The sequence below is a fragment of the Curcuma longa genome, unplaced genomic scaffold (assembly GCF_044706935.1).
Source record: "Curcuma longa cultivar G26 ecotype Majalengka, Jawa Barat unplaced genomic scaffold, ITB_CL_G26_1.1 utg2646_np1212_2152390_RagTag, whole genome shotgun sequence".
Classification (NCBI taxonomy): Eukaryota; Viridiplantae; Streptophyta; class Magnoliopsida; order Zingiberales; family Zingiberaceae; genus Curcuma; species Curcuma longa.
In genome coordinates this window covers 755,888-780,435 of record NW_027435599.1, presented here as the reverse complement: position 1 = coordinate 780,435, position 24,548 = coordinate 755,888, and the positions used below count along the sequence as shown (strand labels likewise).

General features: G+C 37.4%; 3 protein-coding genes across 3 annotated transcripts; 1 reads left to right on the top strand and 2 right to left on the bottom strand.

Annotated features, from left to right (window-relative positions):
• The first annotated feature begins 327 nt into the window (after positions 1-327).
• Positions 328-14,528, top strand: LOC141819935 (serine/threonine-protein kinase ATR-like). The gene is given in 15 exon segments (XM_074707196.1): positions 328-487; positions 544-688; positions 768-906; positions 908-1,309; positions 1,411-1,535; positions 2,214-2,358; positions 2,430-2,965; positions 3,055-3,143; positions 4,914-5,262; positions 6,253-7,503; positions 7,603-10,900; positions 10,978-11,547; positions 12,595-13,212; positions 13,290-13,484; positions 14,093-14,528. Coding segments are annotated over 15 exon segments (8,190 nt in total). The 3' UTR covers positions 14,261-14,528.
• Positions 14,529-17,520: 2,992 nt separating this feature from the next.
• LOC141820017 (uncharacterized protein At1g76070-like) lies at positions 17,521-18,615 on the bottom strand. The gene has a single exon (XM_074707296.1). The coding sequence runs from the start codon at positions 18,415-18,417 to the stop codon at positions 17,698-17,700; it is 720 nt and encodes a 239-aa protein (XP_074563397.1). The 5' UTR covers positions 18,418-18,615; the 3' UTR covers positions 17,521-17,697.
• Positions 18,616-20,179: 1,564 nt separating this feature from the next.
• LOC141819963 (histone-binding protein MSI1-like) lies at positions 20,180-23,594 on the bottom strand. Its single transcript, XM_074707231.1, has 5 exons — positions 22,944-23,594; positions 22,434-22,586; positions 21,706-21,830; positions 20,789-20,870; positions 20,180-20,572 (listed from the first exon to the last, which is right to left on the bottom strand). The coding sequence occupies exons 1-5, from the start codon at positions 23,577-23,579 to the stop codon at positions 20,363-20,365; spliced, it is 1,206 nt and encodes a 401-aa protein (XP_074563332.1). The 5' UTR covers positions 23,580-23,594; the 3' UTR covers positions 20,180-20,362.
• Between the last annotated feature and the right edge of the window lie 954 nt (positions 23,595-24,548).

Below are 24,548 nucleotides of genomic sequence, written 5' to 3'. Positions count from 1 at the left end.
ATGAACGTTCGGCTCGAGACACGACCTAATTAGCCGTTGGCCCTTACCTTCGTGTCCTCCTATTCGCTACGATATAGGTAGCGACTCGCCGAACCGGTCTGATGTGGCACGACATCGAGATTTCAGGTATTGAGGTGGACCCCGGAATTGATGCCACGTCATCCACGGGACGCGTATGAGCTCTTCAAAATGTTTCCCTTTCTGAAATCCGAACTCGAGTGACGTTCACTGGTCGCATCGAGCGCGAGGAGAGGGCGAAATCGTCTAGGAAGAGCACGGGACGGCGGAGTGCCGCGGCTGCCGCCTCCACCGCCGGCCTCCGGCCGAATGGCCAACATCTCCAGCCTCATCCACGACCTGAGGGAGCGGATCGCCGCCTCCACCTCCGTCGCCGCGTCATCCTCTAACAGCGAGGACCCCGTGGAGACCAAGTTCCGCGCCGTCCTGCCCAATCTTCTCCATGCCTACGTAGTCCCCTCTTCTACAGGTACGTCGGAACTCCATCATTCGTCTCCCGGATCCCTCTGATCATGTATCCGTCAGGTAACGAGAGGGAGGTCACTGCGGTTCTCAAGCTGCTCTCATACACAGCCCGCAACTACCCCGGTGTCTTCTTCCATGGTCGGGCAGCTGCCGTACTTCCTGTAGTCGGCCGTGTCTTTCCCTTCCTCGCAGAACCTGCCTTCCGGTCACATTGCCAACCCTAGACCTGAAAACAGTTCCAATGAGCATCAAATAACTAATCTTTTTCTTTCTAATTTCCGTAGTTCCCGCCATGGAGTCATCTTTGAGACCATTGCTTCTCTTCTCTCGCTGCTCCGAACTGGAGAGCGCGAAGTCTACCGCCAATTCTTTTTGGATGCTATGGACGTTGTTCACGGTACAGTTTTGTTATTGGAAGCGTTACCATCTACTGTTTTTACCCCTCTCTCCTTCAGAATTTCATTCTCTATTGTATAACTGGCTTCTGTTCACAGATGTTTTGTACATTGCATCAAATTGCGGAAAGAAATCAAGAGCAACCTCAGATAGAGTTTTGCTGAAGTGTTTCAGCGAGTCCTTTTCATTGATATTAGACTGCCCTGTGACGTTTAGTGAGCTTCCGGTTTGTTGCCGACCTCTGGATGGCCCGGGTGTACTGATTGTTCTAACTGACAAAACTAGATGGCAACCATTTGCTGCATGGACGATCAGACTAATTAACAAGTGTCTTATGGAAGGGACGCTTCATGTAGAAGGGCTTATTAATATTTCTTTTGCTTATTCAGTCTGTTCTTTACTGTGCTACGGGGATGCAACTCTGCATATGGTATGTTGGTATCGCTGAATTAATTTTTCAAGAACATACTGTATGCATGCTGATGAACTTGCATTTGTGTATGCTATGGTGATTTGGTTTTATGCAAACAGGCTTGTTTTGATTTTGCACGAATAACAACTACGGTGATCGATGCAGATATTCTACCTGTTGAAAATGTAATTCGTTCAATAGCATGCATACTGCGTCTTGATGAAAATAAGTCTGTGGCATTCAGGTATGCAATTTATGTTTGATAGTTTGTTCAGTCTTTTGGAGATTTTATTTCTACTTGCTATTTTTTTAGAAGTGACAACAAATTGATAAGTATACACACAAATAATGTCGAAAGGTAGCTAAACTTGTCTATAAAATGGTGTTTTACACTATTTCCTTTTTTGCATACAGAAGTAGTGCTCAATCTTGACATAGAGTTTAATACCCCTCTTCCCATTAATCTCACAAGCTAGGTTGTAAGATTATTAAACTTTTTTATATGGAGGTTATAAAAACTTGATAGTTGACAAATGTAAAAAATTTGGAGGAGATTAGTATTGTAATTGAACAAGAAGTTGAGAAAAAAATAAGTAGCACGTCTGCAAGAATATGTTAATGGTCATTAAATCCGTGCCAACTAGTTAAATGTTAATGTGGTTAGTAGTTTAGTAGTCTAGGAGAGTTTTTTTGTATGAAATTTAAATAGCTCCCTCATCAACCATTAATGATGATCTCAATTTTTTTTCTCTCCTTAGATATAATTACCAAGAGGATAGTTTATTGACCAGTGCTATATAGAAAGCCTTGATTTTTAGCTCACTAGAAGTTTGCAGGAGGAATTTGTTGTCTTTTTTGTTTTAGATAGCTACAAGCTCTATTTTGCTACACAACTCTCTAATGATGCACTAATTCTTTGCAGAAATACAGCATATGATTCTTGTATGGGTGCTTGCCTCCATCTGCTACATTCTTCTTGTCCAGATAAGATTATTGAATCTACAGCTAGTGAGATTATTAATGTTTTCTCTAGATCCATATGTAACACAGAGAGCTATGAACTTCAGGTCAATCTACAGTTAACTTTGATATTTTTCTATTCGTTTTTAGTTCTCTAAGTGACACTTGGTTTTATCAGTTAGCTATGTGCAGTGCCTATGTAAGAATTGCTAAAAGCTGCCATCCACAAATTTGGGAACCTAAACTTCTTGTTAGGATGCTATGCTTGGAAAGACCTTGTCTACCCTTGATTCAGTGTATCCGAGCAGCAATCACTATACTGATTCCCACTGATGCTCTAGAAGGTGAAGTTGATGCTAGCACATTTTTCGCTAATTTAAAGTCATCTATGTTGCCAAAATTCAATAGCAAAAGAGCAATGGAAATCAACTCTACTGTTGAGTGCAAGCGTCAAAAGACTGCAGAAGCAAACATAGAGTACACCTCAACTTTTTTTGTGGATATTGAGTCGAAGAAAAAGTTTGCAAATGAACTGTGCAGATCAATTTGCTTGTTTCTTGAATTTGTTAACTTGAAAACTTCTCCATTAAAACCAGAAACAAATATAACAGCTCTTAGTCTCCTGTGCCTTGCCTTTTCTGCTCACCCACATTCCAGCTTGTCCTCTAGCATTTTCCATCAAAATCTTTCTTGGATTCCTTGGATATGCAAGCAGGTTTGTAAATGAATATTAGAATAATGTATCGTAGATCAATACCTGTGAATTTTTTATTCATTCTCCATTATTAACTCTCAACTAATTGGTTTGCTGCACAGGCAAAGGATTCAAGCTTACTAGCATCTGTTTTACCAACCTATTTACAAGCTGTTCACAGCATATTGTGTCTTCAAGGTGTGCACCACCTAACATTCTGTCATTTTCTTTGTTGGGTTGTATGAAATTACCAACTAGGTTTGTATAGTTTCACATTATTTTAGGTTATGAGTTCAGTCAAATAACATCTTTTGTTGTTATTTTCAGGAAATTGTTTATTTAAGTTTTAACCATATTTATAATATCATCTTTTTTCAATTTTTAAGAAATGATAAAAGATTCACTTCAAAAGGATTAACTGGTCAAAGGAAACAGAAGCAAGAAAACATAAAACCATAAAAAGTCAATTCAAGGAATGCGCAAACAATGTAATATTACACAAGAATATACACATTGCTCACCTAACTTTTAATCTTAAACTCTGAGGTTGAATATACTATTCCTTCTTCATTCTGAAACTACTGTTCCTTACAAACACTTGGCTACGAACATGCCTAATTGGATTGTTCTTTTTGCTGGGTTCACATTTTTATTCAGGCACACAAAAAGTTTTAGTTTCCCTTGATTTGTTCTTATGTTTGGTACACAAAACAACCGATGTTAAGGTTGTGGATTGAGAATATGATAGTTGTTGGAAAGTTCAAGAAATTACTAACCCATACCTATGATACATAGCACATGCTACCAGAAGATCCAGAGTTTGTTCATTCATGTCATTTTTTGAAGTTTGAATCTTGAACTCATACAATAAGCTTTGTAGTTATTGCAAATTTTTTGTGTGGTTATGAATGTGAATAGATGTCTGAGACTCTGAAGGACTGCTTGGTTCAGTGTTTGATTAGTGTCTGTTTCTACTTTCATTACACCATAAGCTATTAATGTTAGGCCCATGTACTGATGTACCCTACTAATTTTGTGGAAAAAAAGTTTACTGCATTCAATGGGATAGCCATATACATAGGAGGCCCTTTGAAAAATCAACTCAAGTGGACCACCTAGGTAAAGCTCAAGCAGTTCGCTTAGGTGGTCTAGACGTGTTTAAAGAAAAAATTATTTTTTTTATAAGTCACCAGTTCATTTGATATAAAATGTAGCCATAATTCTCCCCATAGTTTGAGCCTTTTTTGCCTGAACCTCCCATCCCATACCACTTTTGTCTCCCTTTTTTATTCAATATCTGTGGCCTATACTAATTTTGGCTATCTTTTCTTATTTCTCTTCCCTATGTGTAAATTCCCTCTTCTCTTGTCTCTTTTCTCATTCATCATTATTATTTTTTAAATTTGTTACTGCTTTTTTTGTTATAATGTGAAATGTAAAATTTTTTGTTGTTACACGGTTAGTGCTTATTATCAATTATGACTTGTTTATTTGTCATGCTAGATTATTAGGCACACAATTGTTAAATATGAAAATTAACATTAGTTTTTTCCTAATTTAACATACTTCTATTTTCTATTTCAATATTGTTTTAACAATGGCTGCCTAGGTCCCTTGCCTACCGCCTAAGCACCTGGCATTAGGCTGGCCATGTACCATCTAGAACAAACTTTTATGCAATATCTTTTGCCTTATTATTTGCTATTTTATATTCAAATTTTGTTCATTGTTTAATCTTTAAGTCATGTTTTCTTTTTTTGGTAGTATATCTGCAACATGTTTCTTATGATGTTACAATTGTATTTTTAATGCTCATAGAAATGACTTTGTCATGTTCCTGTAATTATCATCTCAGCCAACATTGTATTAACAAAAGCTTATATCAAGTTTGATCCTTGATTATTAATTCTAGTTTAGTTACCTGCATTTCTGAATGCCAACTTGATTAATTCTGCATCAATGATTCAGATCTCGAGTCACGAGAAAAGTTGTTCCAGGACGATGAATTCTTGACTGATGTTGAAAGAAGCAGCTGTGCATACCCAAAATACGTAGATCTTCTAGAGTTGTTGAAATTGCCCTGGACTTGTAATTCTATTATTCAGCAAGCTTGTCAAGTCAGTAAAATTAAATGTCTATGTGTACAAGTTTTCTCAAAGATTGGTCCTAAACTAAAGGATGAAAATGATTTAGAAGTTCTGGACTTGGCTATTCATGATGAGGATGAAGAAGTTTGCATTGAAGCTGTCACATCAATGCCAGTCATTGTATTATGCTCTGGTCAGATATTTTTTGAGAAAATGCTCAGAAAACTTGAGTGAGTAGATGTTTACTAGACACACACTACATATGTTTGCTTATTTGTGTTGCTTTTCTAAGTCCTACATACTACCATCTCTGTTATTGTTATCTAGGTACATCCAGATTGTTAATGACTTTTCAACTCACATGTTTTACAGAAAACTTGCTCTTTTACGTGAATAAAAAAAAAACTTACTGCTTTAAATTGATATATGGACATTTTCTGATGCAAACACTTGTTACTTATAAGTATATCATCTTTCTGTCTCTACATGCCATCTTTGTATCTTATGAATTTCACTAGTAAAGAAGCATGTTCTATGATGAATAGGCAGTGGGTGCTATTTATTATTATCAATCTGAAGTAACTATATCCATGTTGCATACAGATTGATTTAATGGTGTTTTCTTGTGTTGGTATCTTGCTATCAAACTCCCTAATATGTATGCTTACTCGGTCTTCCTATTACTATTTATTGGGAGGAGCTTATTTACTTTAATTGTCCTCGCATGGTTAAGTTATTCCAGTTGTTGATCACTTAAGGTGGAGGCAGTTAACCTTTGTTCAAATAGCCAATAGATGGATTTAGTTTTGTAGGCATTGATGGTAGAAGACTCTTGATAATGGATGGTGTTTTCCTAACTATGGAGTGTGGATTGAAGTTGTTGTGGGTTGTTCCAACTTCCAACAAAATGATTCCTGGCCCCAAATTTCATAACAATATGCATTTTGTTTTAGGCTTGGGTAAACATGGAATTATTGCTACAATACCAACCTTTTGTTTTCAATTGCCTTTACACTGAGAAAGATATTACCTGATTTCAATGATAAACATTCCCCTTAAATTGATTATAGAAACACAAACCTATTTTGCTAGAGGTTTTTAATTCATATTGTTATTAATCCCATATTCTATTAACGATCAAAAATCTTTTTTATTTAATAAGTATTATGTCTGTCATCATATTGCATCCTAGACTTTTTATTGATTGTTTAATGCTGCAGATCAGTGGGTCGAAATACAAGTCCCCGAATCAGAAGAAGCATCCTCTTTTCTGTTGGTTACATGTCATGTTTACATGGATCTTCAAACTCCCATGGCGGACAGGATAGTCCTTGCAAGCTGTTTCTAGGCGATAACTATGAGAGGCAGATCTGCACATCCGATCTTCTCCTGAGTGGATTCTGCTGCCCCCATTGTGACAAAGGAATGCACAATAGAGCACAACCTTATAATGTCATATCTATGGCTATGTTGCAGAGAGTAGACTCTGATTGTGATGATAGTTTTGTTAGATTCCAGGCCCAGTTCTTTGAATTTCTATATGATGATTCAGTGGAAGAGTTTCATGGTGTATGCATCAAATTATTGCCAAGAATTCTGAGGCATTCAACCAAGGATATTTTACTAAAGACTAGGTCAAAGTGGAGTGAGTGTATAGATTACCTACTTCTCCACAAAGCAAAGGGCATCAGAGATGCATTTCGTATGGAGATAAGTTGCTTCATTGAGGATCATATTTTTGATATATTGTTTAGTGACATGGAGGGAAATAGCAATGCCAAGGAAAGAAGGTTCATGGACAAACTTAATCATGCTTTGGCAGTATCTGAGGATCCTGAAATCCTGGTAACTATTTTGGAGTCGACTGCTGCCATTATGAATGCTAGTGACATCCATAGGCCCCTGTTCTTTTACTCATTTATTTTATTCATCGATCAACTTGATAGCTGTAATCAAATAGTTAAAACGACTGCATTAAGACTCTTACACAAGTCTCCACATTTCTGTCATAAGGGAGGATTGGAACTTGTCCTTTCCAAGATACCTCATATTCGTGATGGATTATATGAATATTTCTCTTCAAGGCTTGTGAATCGCCCTGCCATGATAAGAGAATTTGCAGAGGCTGTTCTTGGGATAAAGGTTGAAGAACTGATTGCAAAAATTGTCCCTTTTGTCATACCAAAGCTTGTCGTTTCACACAAGGATAACAATCAAGTACTTATTATTTTGCATGAATTGGCAAGCCATCTAAGTATTGATGTAGTGCCATTAATAGTCAATTGGCTGCCTAAAGTACTTGCTTTTGCACTTCTCCGTGCGGATGGAGAGGAACTATCCTCTGTATTGGAATTCTATCATGTTCAGACAGGATCTGACAACAGAGAATTGTTTGCTGCTGCTTTACCTGCACTTTTGGATGAACTTTTATGCTTTTCTGGTGAAGGGGAAACGGATGAGACTGAACTGAGGTATTCGTTTTGACATTTTAATATCATATGGTAGCGTTAGATAATTGTTTTATCATTCCAAACTGTTCCTGTTATTCTGAATCTTTTGTTGTTTTTCAGGACCTTTAGAATTCCTGTGATGGTTGAAGAAGTAGCCAAAATATTGACTAGTTCTGATGACCTTCCAAGCTTTCTAAAGAATCATTTTGTCGGTCTTTTAAATAGTATAGACCGTAAAATGCTTCACTCTGAGAATCTCTGGTTGCAGAAACAAGCCTTAAAGCGCATTGAAAAGTTGATTGAGATGATGGGTCCTTACCTCAGTGCACATGTTCCCAAAATTATGGTCTTTTTGATATATGCTATTGATAAAGAAACACTTCAAGCTGAAGGACTCTCGGTGTTACATTTTTTTATCAAGCAGCTAGCTAAACTGTCACCATCTAGCATCAAGCATGTAATCTCACAGGTTGTAGCTGCATTTATTCCATGTTTGGAGAAATACAAAGAAAATCCTTCTATTCATTTAGGTAAAATTGGTCATATCCTAGAAGATCTTGTTGTTGAGAATCGACTTGTACTCAAGCAACAGATTAGAGAGCTTCCTTTGTTGCCTAGTCTTCCAGCATTGTCTGAAGTGAACAAAGTCATCCAGGAGGCAAGGGGATCAGCATCTCTGCATGATCAGTTGCAAGATTCTGTTGATGGTCTTAATCATGAAAGTCTAAATGTAAGATATATGATGGCGTGTGAGTTAAGCAAACTGTTGAATTTGAGAAGAGAGGAAGTTACCGCTCTTATTGCTGATGATTCTGTTGTGGATTTGGATGTTACAAGCTCCTTAATTTCATCACTACTTAGAGGTTGTGCAGAGGAGTCGAGGACAATAGTTGGCCAACGATTGAAGTTAGCCTGTGGAGATTGTTTAGGTGCACTTGGTGCAATAGATCCAGCTAAATTTAAGGGAATATCTTCTGAGCGTTTTAAAATTGAATGCTCTGATGATGACTTAATTTTTGAATTGATTCACAAACATCTTGCCAGGGCATTCAGAGCTGCTTCTGACACAATTGTCCAGGATTCAGCTGCATTGGCTATACAAGAGCTTCTGAAGCTAGCTGGTTGTGAGGCATCACTAAGTGAGAATCTTGCAAATGAACCTCCTGTTGCATATGAGAAGAGGCCTGTTGACCTGCAACATGAGATTAATACAAGGGGTCAAAGGTTGTGGGATCGATTTTCTAATTATGTCAAGGAAATTATTGCGCCATGTTTGACTTCGAGGTTTCAACTTCCTGTTGCAAGTGATTCAACATTTGCTGGTCCTGTTTATCGCCCTTCAATGTCATTCCGGAGATGGATATTCTTTTGGATAAGGAAGCTTACTGCTCAGACAACTGGTCAACGCTCCAGTATTTTCAGTGCATGCCGTGGAATAGTACGACATGATATGCAGACAGCTGCTTATTTGTTACCGTATTTGGTACTTAATGTTGTATGTCATGGCACACTTGAAGCAAGGCATAGCATAACTGAGGAAATCTTATCTGTTCTTAATGCTGCAGCTTTAGGGCACAGTGGAGCTACACTGCATGGAATTGCTGGTGGACAGAGTGAAGTATGCATACAGGCTGTTTTCACTCTTCTTGATAATCTAGGTCAATGGGTTGATGATCTTAAACAAGAGATTGCTCTCTCTCAGACTTCTAATTCTTCAGCCTCAAGGAAAGTGCTCGGGCTTAAAGTTGAAAGTGAAGCTATGGTCAATGTATCTGAGCTACTAGCATCCATTCCAAAAGTTACTCTTGCTAAGGCCTCCTTCAGATGCCAGGCTCATGCTCGTGCACTGATGTATTTTGAATCACATGTCCGAGAGAAGTCCGGTTCATTCAATCCAGCTGCTGTGAGAATCAGATTTGCTAAACCTGAGGAGTCAAGTTCCACTGATTCAGCCACCACAAGAAGTGATTCAGAGTATCCCTTTGCGGATGAAGACATATCATTTTTGATGGAGATCTATAGTGGTTTAGATGAGCCTGATGGCCTCTCTGGTTTGGCTAACTTGAGAAAAACATCAAAACTGCAAGATCAACTTCTAATAAATGAGAAAGCAGGAAATTGGGCAGAAGTACTGACGTTATGTGAACAAGCCTTGCAGATGGAGCCTTCGTCAGTTCAAAGGCATTCAGATTTTCTCAATTGCTTGCTTAACATGTGCCACCTTCAAGCCATGGTTACACATGTAGATGGTCTAATCTCTAGAATACCACAATATAAGAAGACATGGTGCATGCAAGGTGTGCGGGCAGCATGGAGATTAGGTAGATGGGATCTGATGGATGAGTACCTCTCTTCTGCTGAAAAAGATGTAGCAGGCAATACCTCTGAGAGCATTGCTTCATTTGATTTGGGGCTTGCCAAGATTATCCAGGCCATGATGAAGAAAGATCAGTTCATGGTTGCTGAGAGAATTGCACAATCAAAACAGTCATTACTTGTTCCCTTGGCAGCCGCTGGTATGGATTCTTATGTTCGTGCATATCCATACATTGTGAAACTTCACATGCTTTGTGAGTTGGAAGATTATAGTGCTCTTCTTGGGCAAGGTTCATTTCTTGAAACATCCTTCACTTTGGATGATCCAAAATTTATAAAAATGACTAAGGATTGGGAAAATCGTTTAAGGTTCACACAACCATCTCTTTGGGCTAGAGAGCCATTGTTAGCTCTTCGCAGGTTAGTTTTCAGTGCAAATAGTTTGAGTGCTCAAGTGGGAAACTGCTGGCTTCAGTATGCAAAGCTTTGTCGTTCTGCTGGTCATTATGAGACTGCCCACCAGGCTATATTAGAGGCATATGCGTCTGGTGCTCCAAATGTCCACATGGAGAAAGCTAAACTTCTTTGGTCTACTAGAAAATCTGATCATGCCATAGCTGAGTTGCAGGCTTTTATCCCAGATCCAGATACTCCTGTCGATGTACAAGCACCAAAGGAGGACCGAGATCAAGCTAAAATCATTCTCCTCTACACAAGATGGATCCACTATACAGGTCAAAAGCAGAAAGAAGAGATTATGAAAAATTATTCTAGAGTGAGGGACCTGCAACCCAAGTGGGAAAAGGGATACTTTTTCATGGCAAAATATTGTGATGATCTGCTTGTTGATGCCAGGAAACGTCAAGAAGATAATCTGGCTTCCCACACTGCTAGTAGCTCCTTGAATCCGTCTACTGAAGAGAAGCCATGGTGGTTGTATCTACCTGATGTGTTGCTGTTTTATGCAAAAGGACTTCACAAAGGACACAAGAACCTGTTCCAAGCTCTTCCAAGATTGCTTACACTCTGGTTTGAATTTGGTAGCATATATCACCGAGATGGTTCCTCAACCAATAAGACTATGAGAACTATTTTCACAAGGGTACTCACATTTTCTGTTCCATAATTGGTACATCACTACATTATACTTTGTAATCATTTATCTGTCTTTTCTTTCAGATCTCAAGTATTATGCGGGGTTGTCTGAAGGATTTGCCAACATATCAATGGCTAACTGTGCTATCTCAGTTGGTTTCTCGCATCTGCCACCAAAATGAAGAAATAGTTCGAATTGTTAAGCACATAATTACATCAGTTCTACAAGAATACCCACAGCAAGTTCTTTGGATGATGGCTGCTGTTTCTAAGTCAGCAGTTGCTGCTAGGCGCGAAGCTGCTGCTGAGATCATACAAGCTGCAAGAAGAGGGTCTCGAACTACGAGTGAAAACAGTGGCTTGTTTATTCAATTTGCTAGCCTGATTGATCACCTCATTAGGCTGTGTTTTCATCCTGGACAGCCAAAGTCGAAGACAATTAATCTCTCAACTGAATTTAGTGCCTTGAAAAGAATGATGCCACTAGGAATCATATTGCCAGTCCAGCAGGCTCTTACTGTCACTTTACCCACTTACGACACTAGTCTTACAGATTCACCAAGTTTTGATGTCTTTTCAACGTCTAATCATGCTATGATATCTGGCATTGCAGACGAGGCTGAAATCCTTTCTTCTCTTCAACGACCAAAAAAGGTATGAGTATTTTTCTGGTTTGTCCGTGCACTACTGGAAATAAAAGTAAGTTGTGCAGCAGTCAGTTTGATCTGGATGAACAACAACGACAACCTCAAAATTAAGTTGATGAATCATTCCATTCACATTTCTCTTGCATAATGCATGCTGAGCACTAAGATTACTAACATGGATTTTTTATCAATTGAGCTCTGCTGTTTTGCATGTTTCTGTGAGGAAAATTCTAATTAAAAGTCCATTATTTTGTTCCGTGACTGTTTCGTCCACCTCAACTCAGACAAAATATCATTGAGGTGATGCAGTCTCTTCTTTCCTTGGCATTGCCATTTCCCTTCTGTCACTAAACAATATATCAAACATATGATCCTCAATGAAGCAACTTATCTCCATATGAAATGCATTTCTGATGCCCTTTGCTTTGTGGAGAACTAAGTAATCTATACACTCACTCCACTGGCCGAATGCCTCGGAATTCTTGTCAATAATTCAATGCATACACCATTGAACCCTTCCACTGAATCATCATGTAGAAATTCAAAGAACTGAGCTTGGAATCTATCAAAACTATCATCACAATCAGAGTCTACTCTCTGCAACATAGCCATAGATATGACATTATAAGGTTGCACTCTATTGTGCATTCCGTTGTCACAATGGTGGCAGCAGAATCCACTCAGGAGAAGATCGGATGTCCAGATCTGCCTCTCATTGTTATCGCCTAGAAACAACTTGGAAGGACTATCCTGTCCACCATGGGAGTTTGAAGATCCATGTAAAAACCAACAGAAAAGAGGATGCTTTATATTAGAAAAACTTCTATCAAAATAGGTTTGTGTTTCTATAATCGATTTAAGGGGAATGTTTATCATTGAAATCAGACAATATCTTTCTCAGTGTAAAGGCAATTGAAAACAAAAGGTTGGTATTGTAGCTAATTATTTTGTCTAATCGTTATGTGAAAAACACTGGAAAATGTTACTCATCTCATAATATGTCCGTTCCAAGTTTGTCAATATTTGCTATAACAGTAGTGTTTTGCAATTGCAGGTTATCTTTCTTGGAAGTGATGGTGTTCAACGTCCGTTCCTCTGCAAGCCAAAGGATGACTTGCGGAAAGATGCGCGGATGATGGAATTCACCTCGATGATTAATCGTCTGCTATCCAAATTCCCTGAGAGCCGCAGAAGAAAGTTATATATCCGTACCTTTGCTGTGATCCCCCTCACTGAGGATTGTGGGATGGTGGAGTGGGTTCCACATACTCGTGGGCTTCGGCACATTCTTCAGGACCTCTACATTTCCTGTGACAAATTTGATAGACAGAAGACAAATCCTAAAATCAAAAACATCTATGACCAACGTAAGACATCTGAAGAGGAGATGTTGAAATCACAAATCCTTCCTATGTTCCCTCCTGTTTTCCACAAATGGTTCTTGACTACTTTCTCAGAGCCAGCTTCATGGTTTCGAGCAAGGGTGGCCTATGCGCATACCTGTGCTGTTTGGTCCATGGTTGGGCACATTGTAGGTCTAGGGGATAGGCATGGCGAGAACATTCTGTTTGACTCGACTACTGGTGACTGTGTCCATGTTGATTTCAGTTGTTTATTTGATAAAGGGTTACTGCTCGATAAGCCCGAGTTGGTACCTTTTAGGTTAACCCAGGTAAGTAATTAAATGCATTTCTTTATTAGTTTGTAGATGTTTTTCTTCTTAAATACATATTTTGTCGTTGAGTGCAGAACATGATTGATGGCCTTGGTATTACGGGATACAAGGGTGTCTTTTTAAAGGTCTGTGAAATTACCCTTTCAGTGCTGAGAACAAATAGAGAAACTTTGATGAGCGTTCTGGAAACTTTCTTGCACGATCCCTTGGTGGAGTGGACAAAATCACACAAATCCAGCGGGGTGGAAGTTCAAAATCCGCATGCACAGGTTGGTATACATATTCCTCTATGAATCCTTTACCATTGATTACATAGTCTGGTTTGGTGTATCGATTTCCTTTACTTTAAAATCCTTGATTCTTCATCATTCAATTTAGATGAAACAGTCTTCATCATTCAATTTAGATGCAACAGCTAAAGTTCTCTACATTTTTTAACAATGAAACACGAATGAAATTGATCGAAAAATATCATAAATTCTGAAATGAGATAGGGAGTTTCCTCCTCCCCACATAGCTGGACTGAAATAGGAGTTTGATTCATGCTAATAGTGTGTTTCTTTGGACATAAATAGGCAAGAAAAGAATGCAAAAGAAATACAATCCATACTTTATTTGTTTACTCAGAAGGAAATAGAGAGAAGAAATTTATTAATTAAAACCAATTTCTCATATTTTGTATATGAGAAAAAAACACTTGTTGCAATTCATCTTGCAAATAATCGAAAAGAATGGAATTAGAGTGGAAATAAGATGTTGCAATTCACCTTTCAAGTTATCAGGAAGAACTTGAGTGGAAAGAAGATACTATAATTCATATTTACATTTTCCCCCCTCTCTTTCACTTAAACTCCTTTCAACATTTCATTTATTTCAGAGGGCCATCAGCAACATCAAGGCGCGCCTCCAAGGAATCGTGGTTGGGGTCGGAGCCGCACCTTCTTTACCATTAGCCGTAGAAGGACAGGCCCAACGCCTCATCGAAGAAGCCATCTCACTCAAAAATCTCGGCAAGATGTACATATGGTGGATGCCTTGGTTCTAAAACACTAATCCCTTCCCTCAACGCAGCACGGCCTGTTTTTCTTGTACTCCATCTCAGCAATGGCAGATCGACCATAAATTTCCAATCTTCTCTCCTTTTGTTGTTTCTTCTTTTTTCTAGAGTTTTAGGGAGGACCAAGATAGACTTTTCACAGGCATTTTTGGCAATCACAAGTTCTGTGAAACCTTTTTTTTTCAGCTTTTGTTTTTATTTTCAGATCAAGTGAGCTACTGTAAATATTTTGATCTTTGTTGGTTCAATCACTCAAGTCGATTGTGATTGAACCGAACTGTTCTATTATTAGCAATTTCCTGTTGATAGTGTTCTCGGCTTTCGATCTTGGAAATATGTTGGGCTTCATTTTGATGATTTCTTCTTACTTTAAATTATGCATTTATTGATCTACACCTTCAGAAATTTGTAAGGCTCTTTCTCAGGAAGGAATCAGAAAGCTTGAGTTCTTTCTTTTTAAAGATAATATTGTTTTGATTATATATTTATGATTTATTAACAATCGATATCATTTATAATTTGACTTTAAATTTTAATTAATTTTTAATGCTTTAAAAATCTTATTTTATTAGATAAATTTAAGGGAGTTGAATAAGCATCTAGACTTTTCTCCTATATAAATTAATATAGTTTATTTAAATATTTTTAAATACTAATTTTTTATTTACTCAAGAAATAATTATTTATATTATATAAATCAATTTCGAAAGTGATTTGCTCCGTCCAACCGACACTGCCCATTAGTGTTCGATTCGAGAATGTGTTTAGTTGGGTTGACTTTGCGGAAAAGATGTCCACGAAGAGAAATGGTATGAGAAGAATAAAATGTGAACGAGTCGATTGATTCCACAAACTAGCGTGGGAAACGTTCGTGTTTTCTTCCGCCGACGGTTTGCTTCAATTTATTTGTCTTCTTGTCATTTGCTCAAACCCACGCTCTCTTTTGTCAACCCATGACACGTCGGATCCTTCACACCGCACCAATCTAATCCACCTCCCTTGTCCTTTGCTTCTTTTGCAAAACTTTAATTTTAATCCCTTCCTCTTTTACTATTTTCTTTTTCAAAATCCTCCTTAAAAAGATAATAATAATAATAATAATAAATTCAAGCTCTTAATATTTTGCCATGGATAACTAATTAACTCACTTGTTATCCTCTATTTAGTTTTTAGATTGCGGAAAAATAAAGAAAAAATAGAGAGGAAATTTATATTGGTATGATATTTTGAGTTTAAATTTACTTAGAATCGTAAGATCACGAGGAGTACTTGATCGGCTTTAGATTTAGCCCTTAAATAAAAATACAGGCAGGGCGTTGTTTGTTATTCAAATCGTGGCCGGGTGTTCTTTTTTTTAAAAAAAAATATATCAAAACAGTAGCACTCTATCCATAATTTAGGACAAAAATCAAAAGACTTCCTAAATTATATAAATTGTCAAAAAGACAGTCTCTCTTCGAAAACAAAGTCAAAATGATATCTTATTAGATGTTTTAACTCGAAAATATCTCTTATTTAGACGTGATTATAATAGCTGTCAAGTAGCTACTGTAATATGTGAAAACTACTTTATAACTGCTATAACATATTTATAATTTATAGTTTAGGATTTAATTTGATTAAAATAAAATAAATCATTTTTCATCTTATAAAAATGATAATCTCAGTAATTTATAGTTTAGGATTACGGCGGCCAATAATTTGATTAAGGAAAATTCCTGCAAATACGCCGTAAATCATTTTTCATGTCCTACCGTTGCACCATTGCCCCGACATTTTTCATCTTATAGGAGTTATTGATAGTTGTTACATGATTATAATTAAATTTTAAATCGTAAGACTTTCAATCTTAAATTCTAAATACTATTATATCAAAATACTATTTATCAACTTGATCAAATTTATTTAAACTTCATCAAAATCACTTAAAATAATTGTAAAAGCCACTAAGTAGCTCCTATAACACTACAAGAGTATTATATTAGCTGTAGCAACTAGTCGTAGCTGATATAGTAGCGTTGAAAATAAAAAATAATATTGTAGCAGTTACTCAGTAATAATTAGTCGTTCATTTTTATACATTATAGTAACTATCAATAGTTGCTACAACAACGCTAGAATATAAGAGTATTATAAGAATAAAATATCTAATGGAGTAGTCTTTTGATTTTTTTTTCAAGGGGTGTTTATTTGATAATCTTTGAATTTACATGGCCTTTTTAATTTTTGTCCCATATTTAATACTCAAAATATTGTGCTCCATTTTGAAATAGTCTGGACTAAAGTTATATCATTTGGAAGTAATTTTAATTAAAATTGCTCCGATCCAATCTTATATTTAGACCACTAAATAAATCTAGGAAACGAAGTGACTTCTGACATGATGCTCTCGTATCATTAATTATTCAAACATCGCATATATATATGCTGTATGAATTTTGAGTAGTCATGATTGCTTAAGAAAAACACTCTGCTTTTTACCACTCCATCCTACCACTCCAGGATACTATCTCAGTTTTGATAAGTTCCTCTAAAATAGTCCAAGATGTATGTGTCTTTGAAATAATGGATCTCCTCCAAAAGTAAAGCAACTTTAGTAAAATTGCTCACCTTAGCGTAGCTTGAACCTAACTTTCAAAGTTGCTCTAACATAGAGCACATAAGGGTATTTTAAGTATTAAATTATAGATATGGTGTTGTCTTAATCATTTTAAAAGAGAGATGCCTTTTTAATGATATAAATAATTAGGAGTTTTTTTTAAAAAAAAATCTGCTAAAAATATAAATTTTTAACAAGGAAAGATGGATAAAATGATAGAAAACGGTATGAATTTTCATTCAAAAATTATAGAGTTGTGAAATTATTTTAAAATTAAACTAAAGTATGGGGGTTAAAATGAAATTTGCTATATTTAATTCCTCATTAAATTCAGAGTCAATATTCTTCAAAAAGCGGCTGCAATTAACAATATTTATCGACTTTTCAACATTTAATTAATTAATTGATTGATTCCCATTCCCTCAAATCTCTCCTTCCTCTTCCGTTCAAAGAAGGCAACTAATTAAGGCCACAGAAAGTCACATCTTAATTAATTATCTTGTAAAAAAATAATTAACTTCTTATAGTTGGCACCGAATAATTTAAAAAATTACAAAGTAAAACTCTCTCTCTCTCTCTCTCTCTCTTTTTTAATAATCCATGGGATGCAAATTCTATTTTCCAAACTTTGTGATGATTTTAAAGAAAATATCAACAAAAAAGAGAATTATGATATCGAATATTCGTCCCATTGTTGCGTGCTACAGGCAATACATTTTCTAAACTTTACAATAATTATCAAGAACAAGGGGGAATTTTGAAAAAACACCACGAGAAAAAAAGGGCTACATGAAAAATAGAAAACTATGGGAACTTAATTAATTAATTACTTAAGCTGTAGAGGATTCGGCGCCGGCATCGTCCTCCTCTTCCAGAGGTTCACCTCCTTCTTCGGCTCCAACGCCACCACGCCGCCGCTGCCGACGATGAGCGGCGCCGAGTGGGCCACCAACACCTCGTCGTCCTCGTCGTAGTACTCCTCCTCGCCGAAGCTCGTCGACGCCGTCCCTTCGCCCTCGGCCACCATCTTCCTCCAGTCGAAATCGCGCAGAGTATCGCGGCCGCTCGCGAACTGCCTCATCTTCCCCAGCGCCGGCGCCGGAGCCGGCGCAGGAATTATATTTGATCTGAGAATTTCCTTCTCGTCAGACGACGCCGACACCGACGCCGCCTCCCGCCTGCGCGGGCGAAACATCCGACCGAGGAGCAGGGAGGCACCGCGCCTCCTGTTACTCTTCGCCGCCGCCGGAGCCGGCGGCTGCGATTTGGCCTTACGGTTGCTGTTGCACCTCATCTTCCGGAGCTTCACCTGCCCCATGCAGGTGACCTTCGGCGACGTGGGCTCCTCGAACCCACCGCCGGCGCCGACGCCGTACTTCCCCTTCCGCCGCGCCTCCACGGGCACGATCGAGACGATGGGGCCGGAGAACCCCCGCCGGTTCTGGAGGAGGTGCGCGTGCGCGTTGCTGTCGCCGGCGAAGCTCCTCCGTTTCGGGAGGAAGCTGATGATGGACGCTTTATTCGCCGACCTCTTCGGCTTCTCCATGGCTGCAGCTGGCGCACAGAACACCGATCGACCTCGATTCCCGATCTCCGATCAACTAAAAATCAAATTTTGAGACTCGATAACCAAAATAGAATTGAAATCGAGGAGGACGACGGGATCAAAAAGCGATTTTGATTACAAATTAGAAAGAGGGTGGGTACATCGATGAGATATATACGAGCAGAGGAAGCGGATTCAAGAGGTAGCTGGAGATAGACTGGGTTTGGTCAACGCTCAAGCACACGCCTTTAGACCGCATTCATTACTTTTAGGGCGATTTAATAAAAAACTACTCATTTTAAAATTAATTACTTAATTAAAAACGTTTCTAATTGCTTAAGCCTTTAAACTTTTACTAATTCCATTCAAAATGTTCACTTGGTCCTTGCATTGTTCATTGTTCAAACTAATATAAAAGTGATTATTTAAGGATTAAGATTGGTTATATGATTAATGATTTAGACCTAGAAATTGATATTTATAATAAAGCAATTTGAGTTTTTAGGAAAAATTAAATTGTAGAGAAAATTAATGCTGATTTATCCTTTTTGAAGGAGTTTTTTGAATGACTTTTTGGAAGAAAATGTGTTGAATTGGATTTAAGCATATAATTAATATTCTTGGTTTAGAATTGGTAATTATGAATTTTATATTGATGTTTGATTGAGTGTGAAAATTATTTTTTATTTAGGAATACAAGTCATAAACTTTGAAAATAAGTATTCGTAGGAAACCTTAAGGTTTGTTTTTTTAAGTGCCCTCTAAAGATTTTTAAATTAAAAAAGGCTTAAAAGTTTCAAACTTGTTTCATTTATTTCAAGGGCGTTAAACTTATGTATATTATTAACAAAAGGTGCAAGTTAAGACTATAAAAAATTGATAGTATAATAAAAAAATAAATTAAAGAAATCGTCATTTGAATTAGTGAGTAATTTATTTAATGGTTTAAGGAGTTTTTCTAATTTAGATTATTTATTTCATATTTTAAATTTGCAAGTGGTCAATAAATAGTATTTGTGTGTCACATGATCGATCTTAAATTAAAGCCCTTGACATATACCAACATTTTTATCATATATATTAAAAGGACTATAAATAACGTGATTTTAAAAATAATAGATTTTTTATTTTTTTATTTCCTTTTCTCCAAATAACTAAAATTGTAAAATTATTTTCTCTATTTTTCTATAATTTCACAATATTTAATAAATAAATAAATAAGGAAAATGATTGATTGGATGATTGGAAGCCCACCGAATCCGCCCACCGAATCCCAGCACGCGGCTGTGCATGCTTTAGATTCGAGACATGCCAACGTCACCGTGTTGCATGTCGGCGCACCAATTAGTATCTAACTATTAGATCATGTCCTTAATTATATATATATAATAAATTCTAAATTATCGAAGATATATTAAAATAAATAATAATGTAAATTTAAAATACTTTTAAAAAAAAGATAATTATAGGTTAAAATGGTAATTACGTTGAAAGTTGGAGGGCACTTCCGTCCTACGACTTTTTAATAAGAGAGAAAAAAGAACTTAACCTCTTCGTCGTCGCACCTTTTTTTTCTCTATACGACGAATCGCCGAGAAGGCGGCGCCGGCGTCCGCATTGTCGCCTCCCTGCGTCCACGCCTAGCCGCTATGGTACACTTGCCTAGTCAACACAGATCTCAATCATCACTAAATTGAATGGCTGAATTAATCCTTCACTTAACTACTAACTTCATTCTAAATTTAATTATAATGAAATGAAATGATAAAGATAATAATTTACTCTAATTTCTTCCCTACCAAACATGACCGTAATATATCCCCAATACATTAATGGTTCTAAAACACAATAAGTTTGCAGAGAAGGATTTTAGTCTCAAACAAACAATCACCATTGATGATGATAGCAAACACATGCACGAGCAGCAGTATCGTCGGTAGGATCATTAGGCATCGTCGCGGTATATGCTCTCGGCGATTTGCCATACCTGAAGAACGTTGTCCTCGGCCACGCTGGCAATGACCCAAGGCTCATCAGGGTTCCATGAGAACTCTGAGATCTTTGCAGTGTGGCCTGAATGGACAAAGAGCACCTCTGGTGGCCCGTCGTCGGCATCTTCAGCCGTCTGTTCATCACCGATTCTATCCATATTTGTCAAAAAAAAAAGGTTACAAATTACTCAGTATTCACTACATAAGCCTTGAGAACATTCTTTTCGATTCTGCAAATATAAAAGATCTTATTGTGTGAAATTTGAATTCTTTGACCACCAGTATAAGGAATTATTCGAGGTGTAACATAACGGAACAATCAAATATCGAAAGCAATATTACAGCATGCCTTTGGATTGAGAAGTCTTATGTACCTGTTAAATCATCAGCTTTTTGTCAGCACCCGAGGAACCTAAAATAGTTTCATGCGTTGGGTTCCATTCTACTTGAATAACAGCTCCTCTGTAAACACACTTGGCTCTTCAGAATAATTCGCAAGAGAAGTTATTGTAAGAAAAATAGTCAAGAACTATACCTTCTCTATCCTTAGTTGAAAATTATAAAAAGTGAAAAAAATAATGTTAATTAGGGAAAGATGCTAGTGATCTTCACCATCTGAGTAGAACTAGGAAAATTGGGAATCTATCCTTGAAGCTGATTGACTAGGACAGAACTTCAGCAGGTCAGAATTTCTCAAAAAATATAGCAAAAATTAGGGCCGATCAATCAAGAAAAAGTATGACATGTTGATAATGGATTTTTTCAAACAATGAAAAATCAATGATGCCTTCTTGACACAATTTTTCTTGATGATCATCTATTTTTCTTAACATAGAAGTCCATTTAGTGCTATTTTGACATGGATTGGGACAAATGGATTCAACCAGTTAGACTGAGAAAGAATCAGTGTTCAATCTGATCCAGAAAATTGCTGATTAAATTGGTTAACCAGATCAATTGATTCGGTTTTGTGCCTTTACAATTTCAATTTAAAAGAACAAATTTTAAAACAATTCAATCGGCTGATTGAACCAAAATAAATCTTATGATATTGTCCCTTCATCATCAACTCAGATATACAAATATCACATCAACTTAAGTTTTTTTTTCTAGCTCCACCACTTCACTTATAAAGGAGCATAGTCTGGCTATCTGAAAACCATGATTTCAATTGGCAGAAATCAACCAATTTTGCATGAGATAAGATGATGTATTAAGTGGTATGAAGATCGCTATAGTATTAGTTTACCATCAACCAAATAATTCAACAAAGCAACACAAAATGCCATGTACTTACTCATGACCAGCAAATGTATGCAAACTTGTTGTGAGCTTCCGTAGGTCAAATAGGCTAAGTGTAGTGTCTGCAGATGCTGTTGCCAAAATCCACTCATTAAATGGATTGAATGAAAGTGAATTGACCTGGGACAGCAACACATTAAGCATCCAAAGTTTCCTAAGCGTTCATATGCTTACAAATCAGCCAGAAAAACATAATTGGATAGAGGAGAGAATAAATGCAATCAAACAGCAGAGAATAATCACCTTGTTAAAAATCACTTGTTACAACATCATTTTTTTGTTAGGAGACGACCAATATGATAATTATGGTTTACAATCAGAGTATGTATGTATTTCAGTTCTACATAAAATAAAGAAAGCATTAGAACATGCTTGGTTTGTCAACCTAGCAAGTGTTAAATGTGTCATAGTCTAATTGTTTGCAACAGAGTGTTAGCATTATAATCATACTTGGTCTTCAACCTAGCAAGTCTTAATCGTGCCATGCTCTAATTGTTTGAAACAGAGTATTTTCAGGCCAATGCTATCTGCATTCTGCAGAGGTAAGACAATATCATACACAATTCTGTGCCATGTTATTATATAAGTCCTCCTACTTATGCTCAAGGTCATATCAGAAGCAACAATTATCTTTGCACAAACAGTATCACTTGTAGGTGTATATAGGTATATTTATATTGAAAAAGTAAATTTAATTGTTAACTAGGTAATAAACTACTTTACCTCATCCTCATGAGCTTTCACCAGCTGCTGTGGCTTTCCAGATGCAGATGAACGCAGGTCCCATATCATCAAATGATGGTCATCTCCAACAGACCCAAACATGTTTTCATTCTTCAAGTGCCATGCAACATCCTCAACTGAAGCAGTATGGGCCTATGATAGAGTACATATATCAAAAATCTTATGAGACATGAAGTAGGAATAATGGTTTCAGTTTGCAATGACATTAATCTACTTGGTTTGTCAAAATGCATCATAAAGATTGTTTTGCTAACATGAAAGAAAACCCTTCTTAGACCCATGATGAAATGTTAAATTTCTTATTACGTGTTCAAATCTAGGTCCTTTATAGAGCTTTATTAGGCATACACTTGAGGATAGGAGAGAATTGGAAGAATTTAAGAGCATAGAAAAGGGAGGGGGTAAGGATTTACTTCAACTACAAACATTGGAATGCTGTTTAGATAACTTTTAACATTAAACAGAGTGAGCAATTCTATAACGCATTACCTCAAACAGGTGCTTTGCATCAATAACCTTCTTTTCCGGTGTCATTTCCACATCCCAAAGACAAATCTTGGAATCGTACGATCCGCTCAAGAGGAAGCCCCCCTTGTGCGGACTCCACGAGATCCCGTACCCTTCCGTGGAAAGCCCCCTCAGGACGACGTCCGGCCCACTCTCCTCCCCCTCGATCGCCCTCAGTGGACGCCGCTGGCAGTCGAACACGTGAACATCTGCGCCACAGGTCTTGGTGGCTACAACCGATGGTCTCTGCGGCATGAATCGGGCGCGATTGACCTCCCCTTGATGGGGGATGGTCTGCGAGATCTCGATCTTGGGGAGCGGCGCGCCAGGAGGCGGCGGGGGAGGGAGTGGGAAAAGCACGTCCGCAGTCATCAGGAAGTTGGGGTTCTCGTCGGAGGTGTGCGTGCCGAGGAGGAGGTGGTGGGTGGCGCCTCCGCGGCTGCTGCCGGAACAGGAGGACGAGGACGACCCCGGGAGCCACTGGACAGTGAGGGAAGGCCACTCGAGCGGGTGGGAGATGACGAGGTCGTAGAGGAAAGCTGTGTTCATCTTCCACACACGGTAGTCCTCCTCCGCCCCCACGGCCGATCCGCCCTCGGCATCCGCCGCCACCTCCATTTCTCTCCCGCCAAAAAAACGGCGATGGCGGGCGATCAGGAGAGCTGCGGCACTTCTTTTATTGCCGACTTCGGATCTCCTCCAATGTTTACGGGGAAATGACTTCGGATACTAAACATGCTGTGATCATGCGGCGAGTGGATCGACTAACGGTAGATGATGACCAAGGAAGAAATATTATTCATTAGCATTTTTAGGAGATCCACATAACGGTTTGGCTCAATATAAAAAAAAAGTTAATTTCACTCATTCTTTTTCATTTTAATGCTGATACTTTTAGAAATATTAATTTTCGCCAAGTTTATATTCTTCTAAACTTATAATTGCCTCAAATTTATCATTATTTTAAATTTTAATTATTTATTTATTCTATTAATTTATGTAATACAATAGAAATTCTCCATGACTCAATTAATGGTCATGGGTGAAATAGTGCAAGTTTGAACTTTTTAAATAGTATTTAAGCCATTTTGAAATTTTAGAGATTCTTTTTGAAAAATAAGTAAACTTTTGGGAGCATTATAGGAATTTTTCATCTTATAAATTTATGTTATTTTTTTAATATATTTTCAATGTGAAACTTTCTAAATGATAATAATAATCTTCCCTACCTTTTTTTTTTTAAGAGGATCTTCACATACTTTGATATCAATTATTAAAATTGATAAAATCAATATATCTCTATAATGGTATGAAATTGTTTACTTTAAATTTAAATTTATATTTTTTCATATATTTTAAATGTGAGACTTTGATTGTATTTAGATATGACCTTATAAAAGATGGGTCAAGTGGATCACTTAGGCAAATGGTGGAATTCGCAACCCCAGTAACATCAAGAAATTGCAGCTGACTACTATGGGGGGAGAATATTGCCTTGACTTCATTGAGATTCGACTCTTATTTATTTCAATAAATCTGTACGTAGTAACCAATTCAATCATGCTCCCAAGCCGTATTATAGCGTAA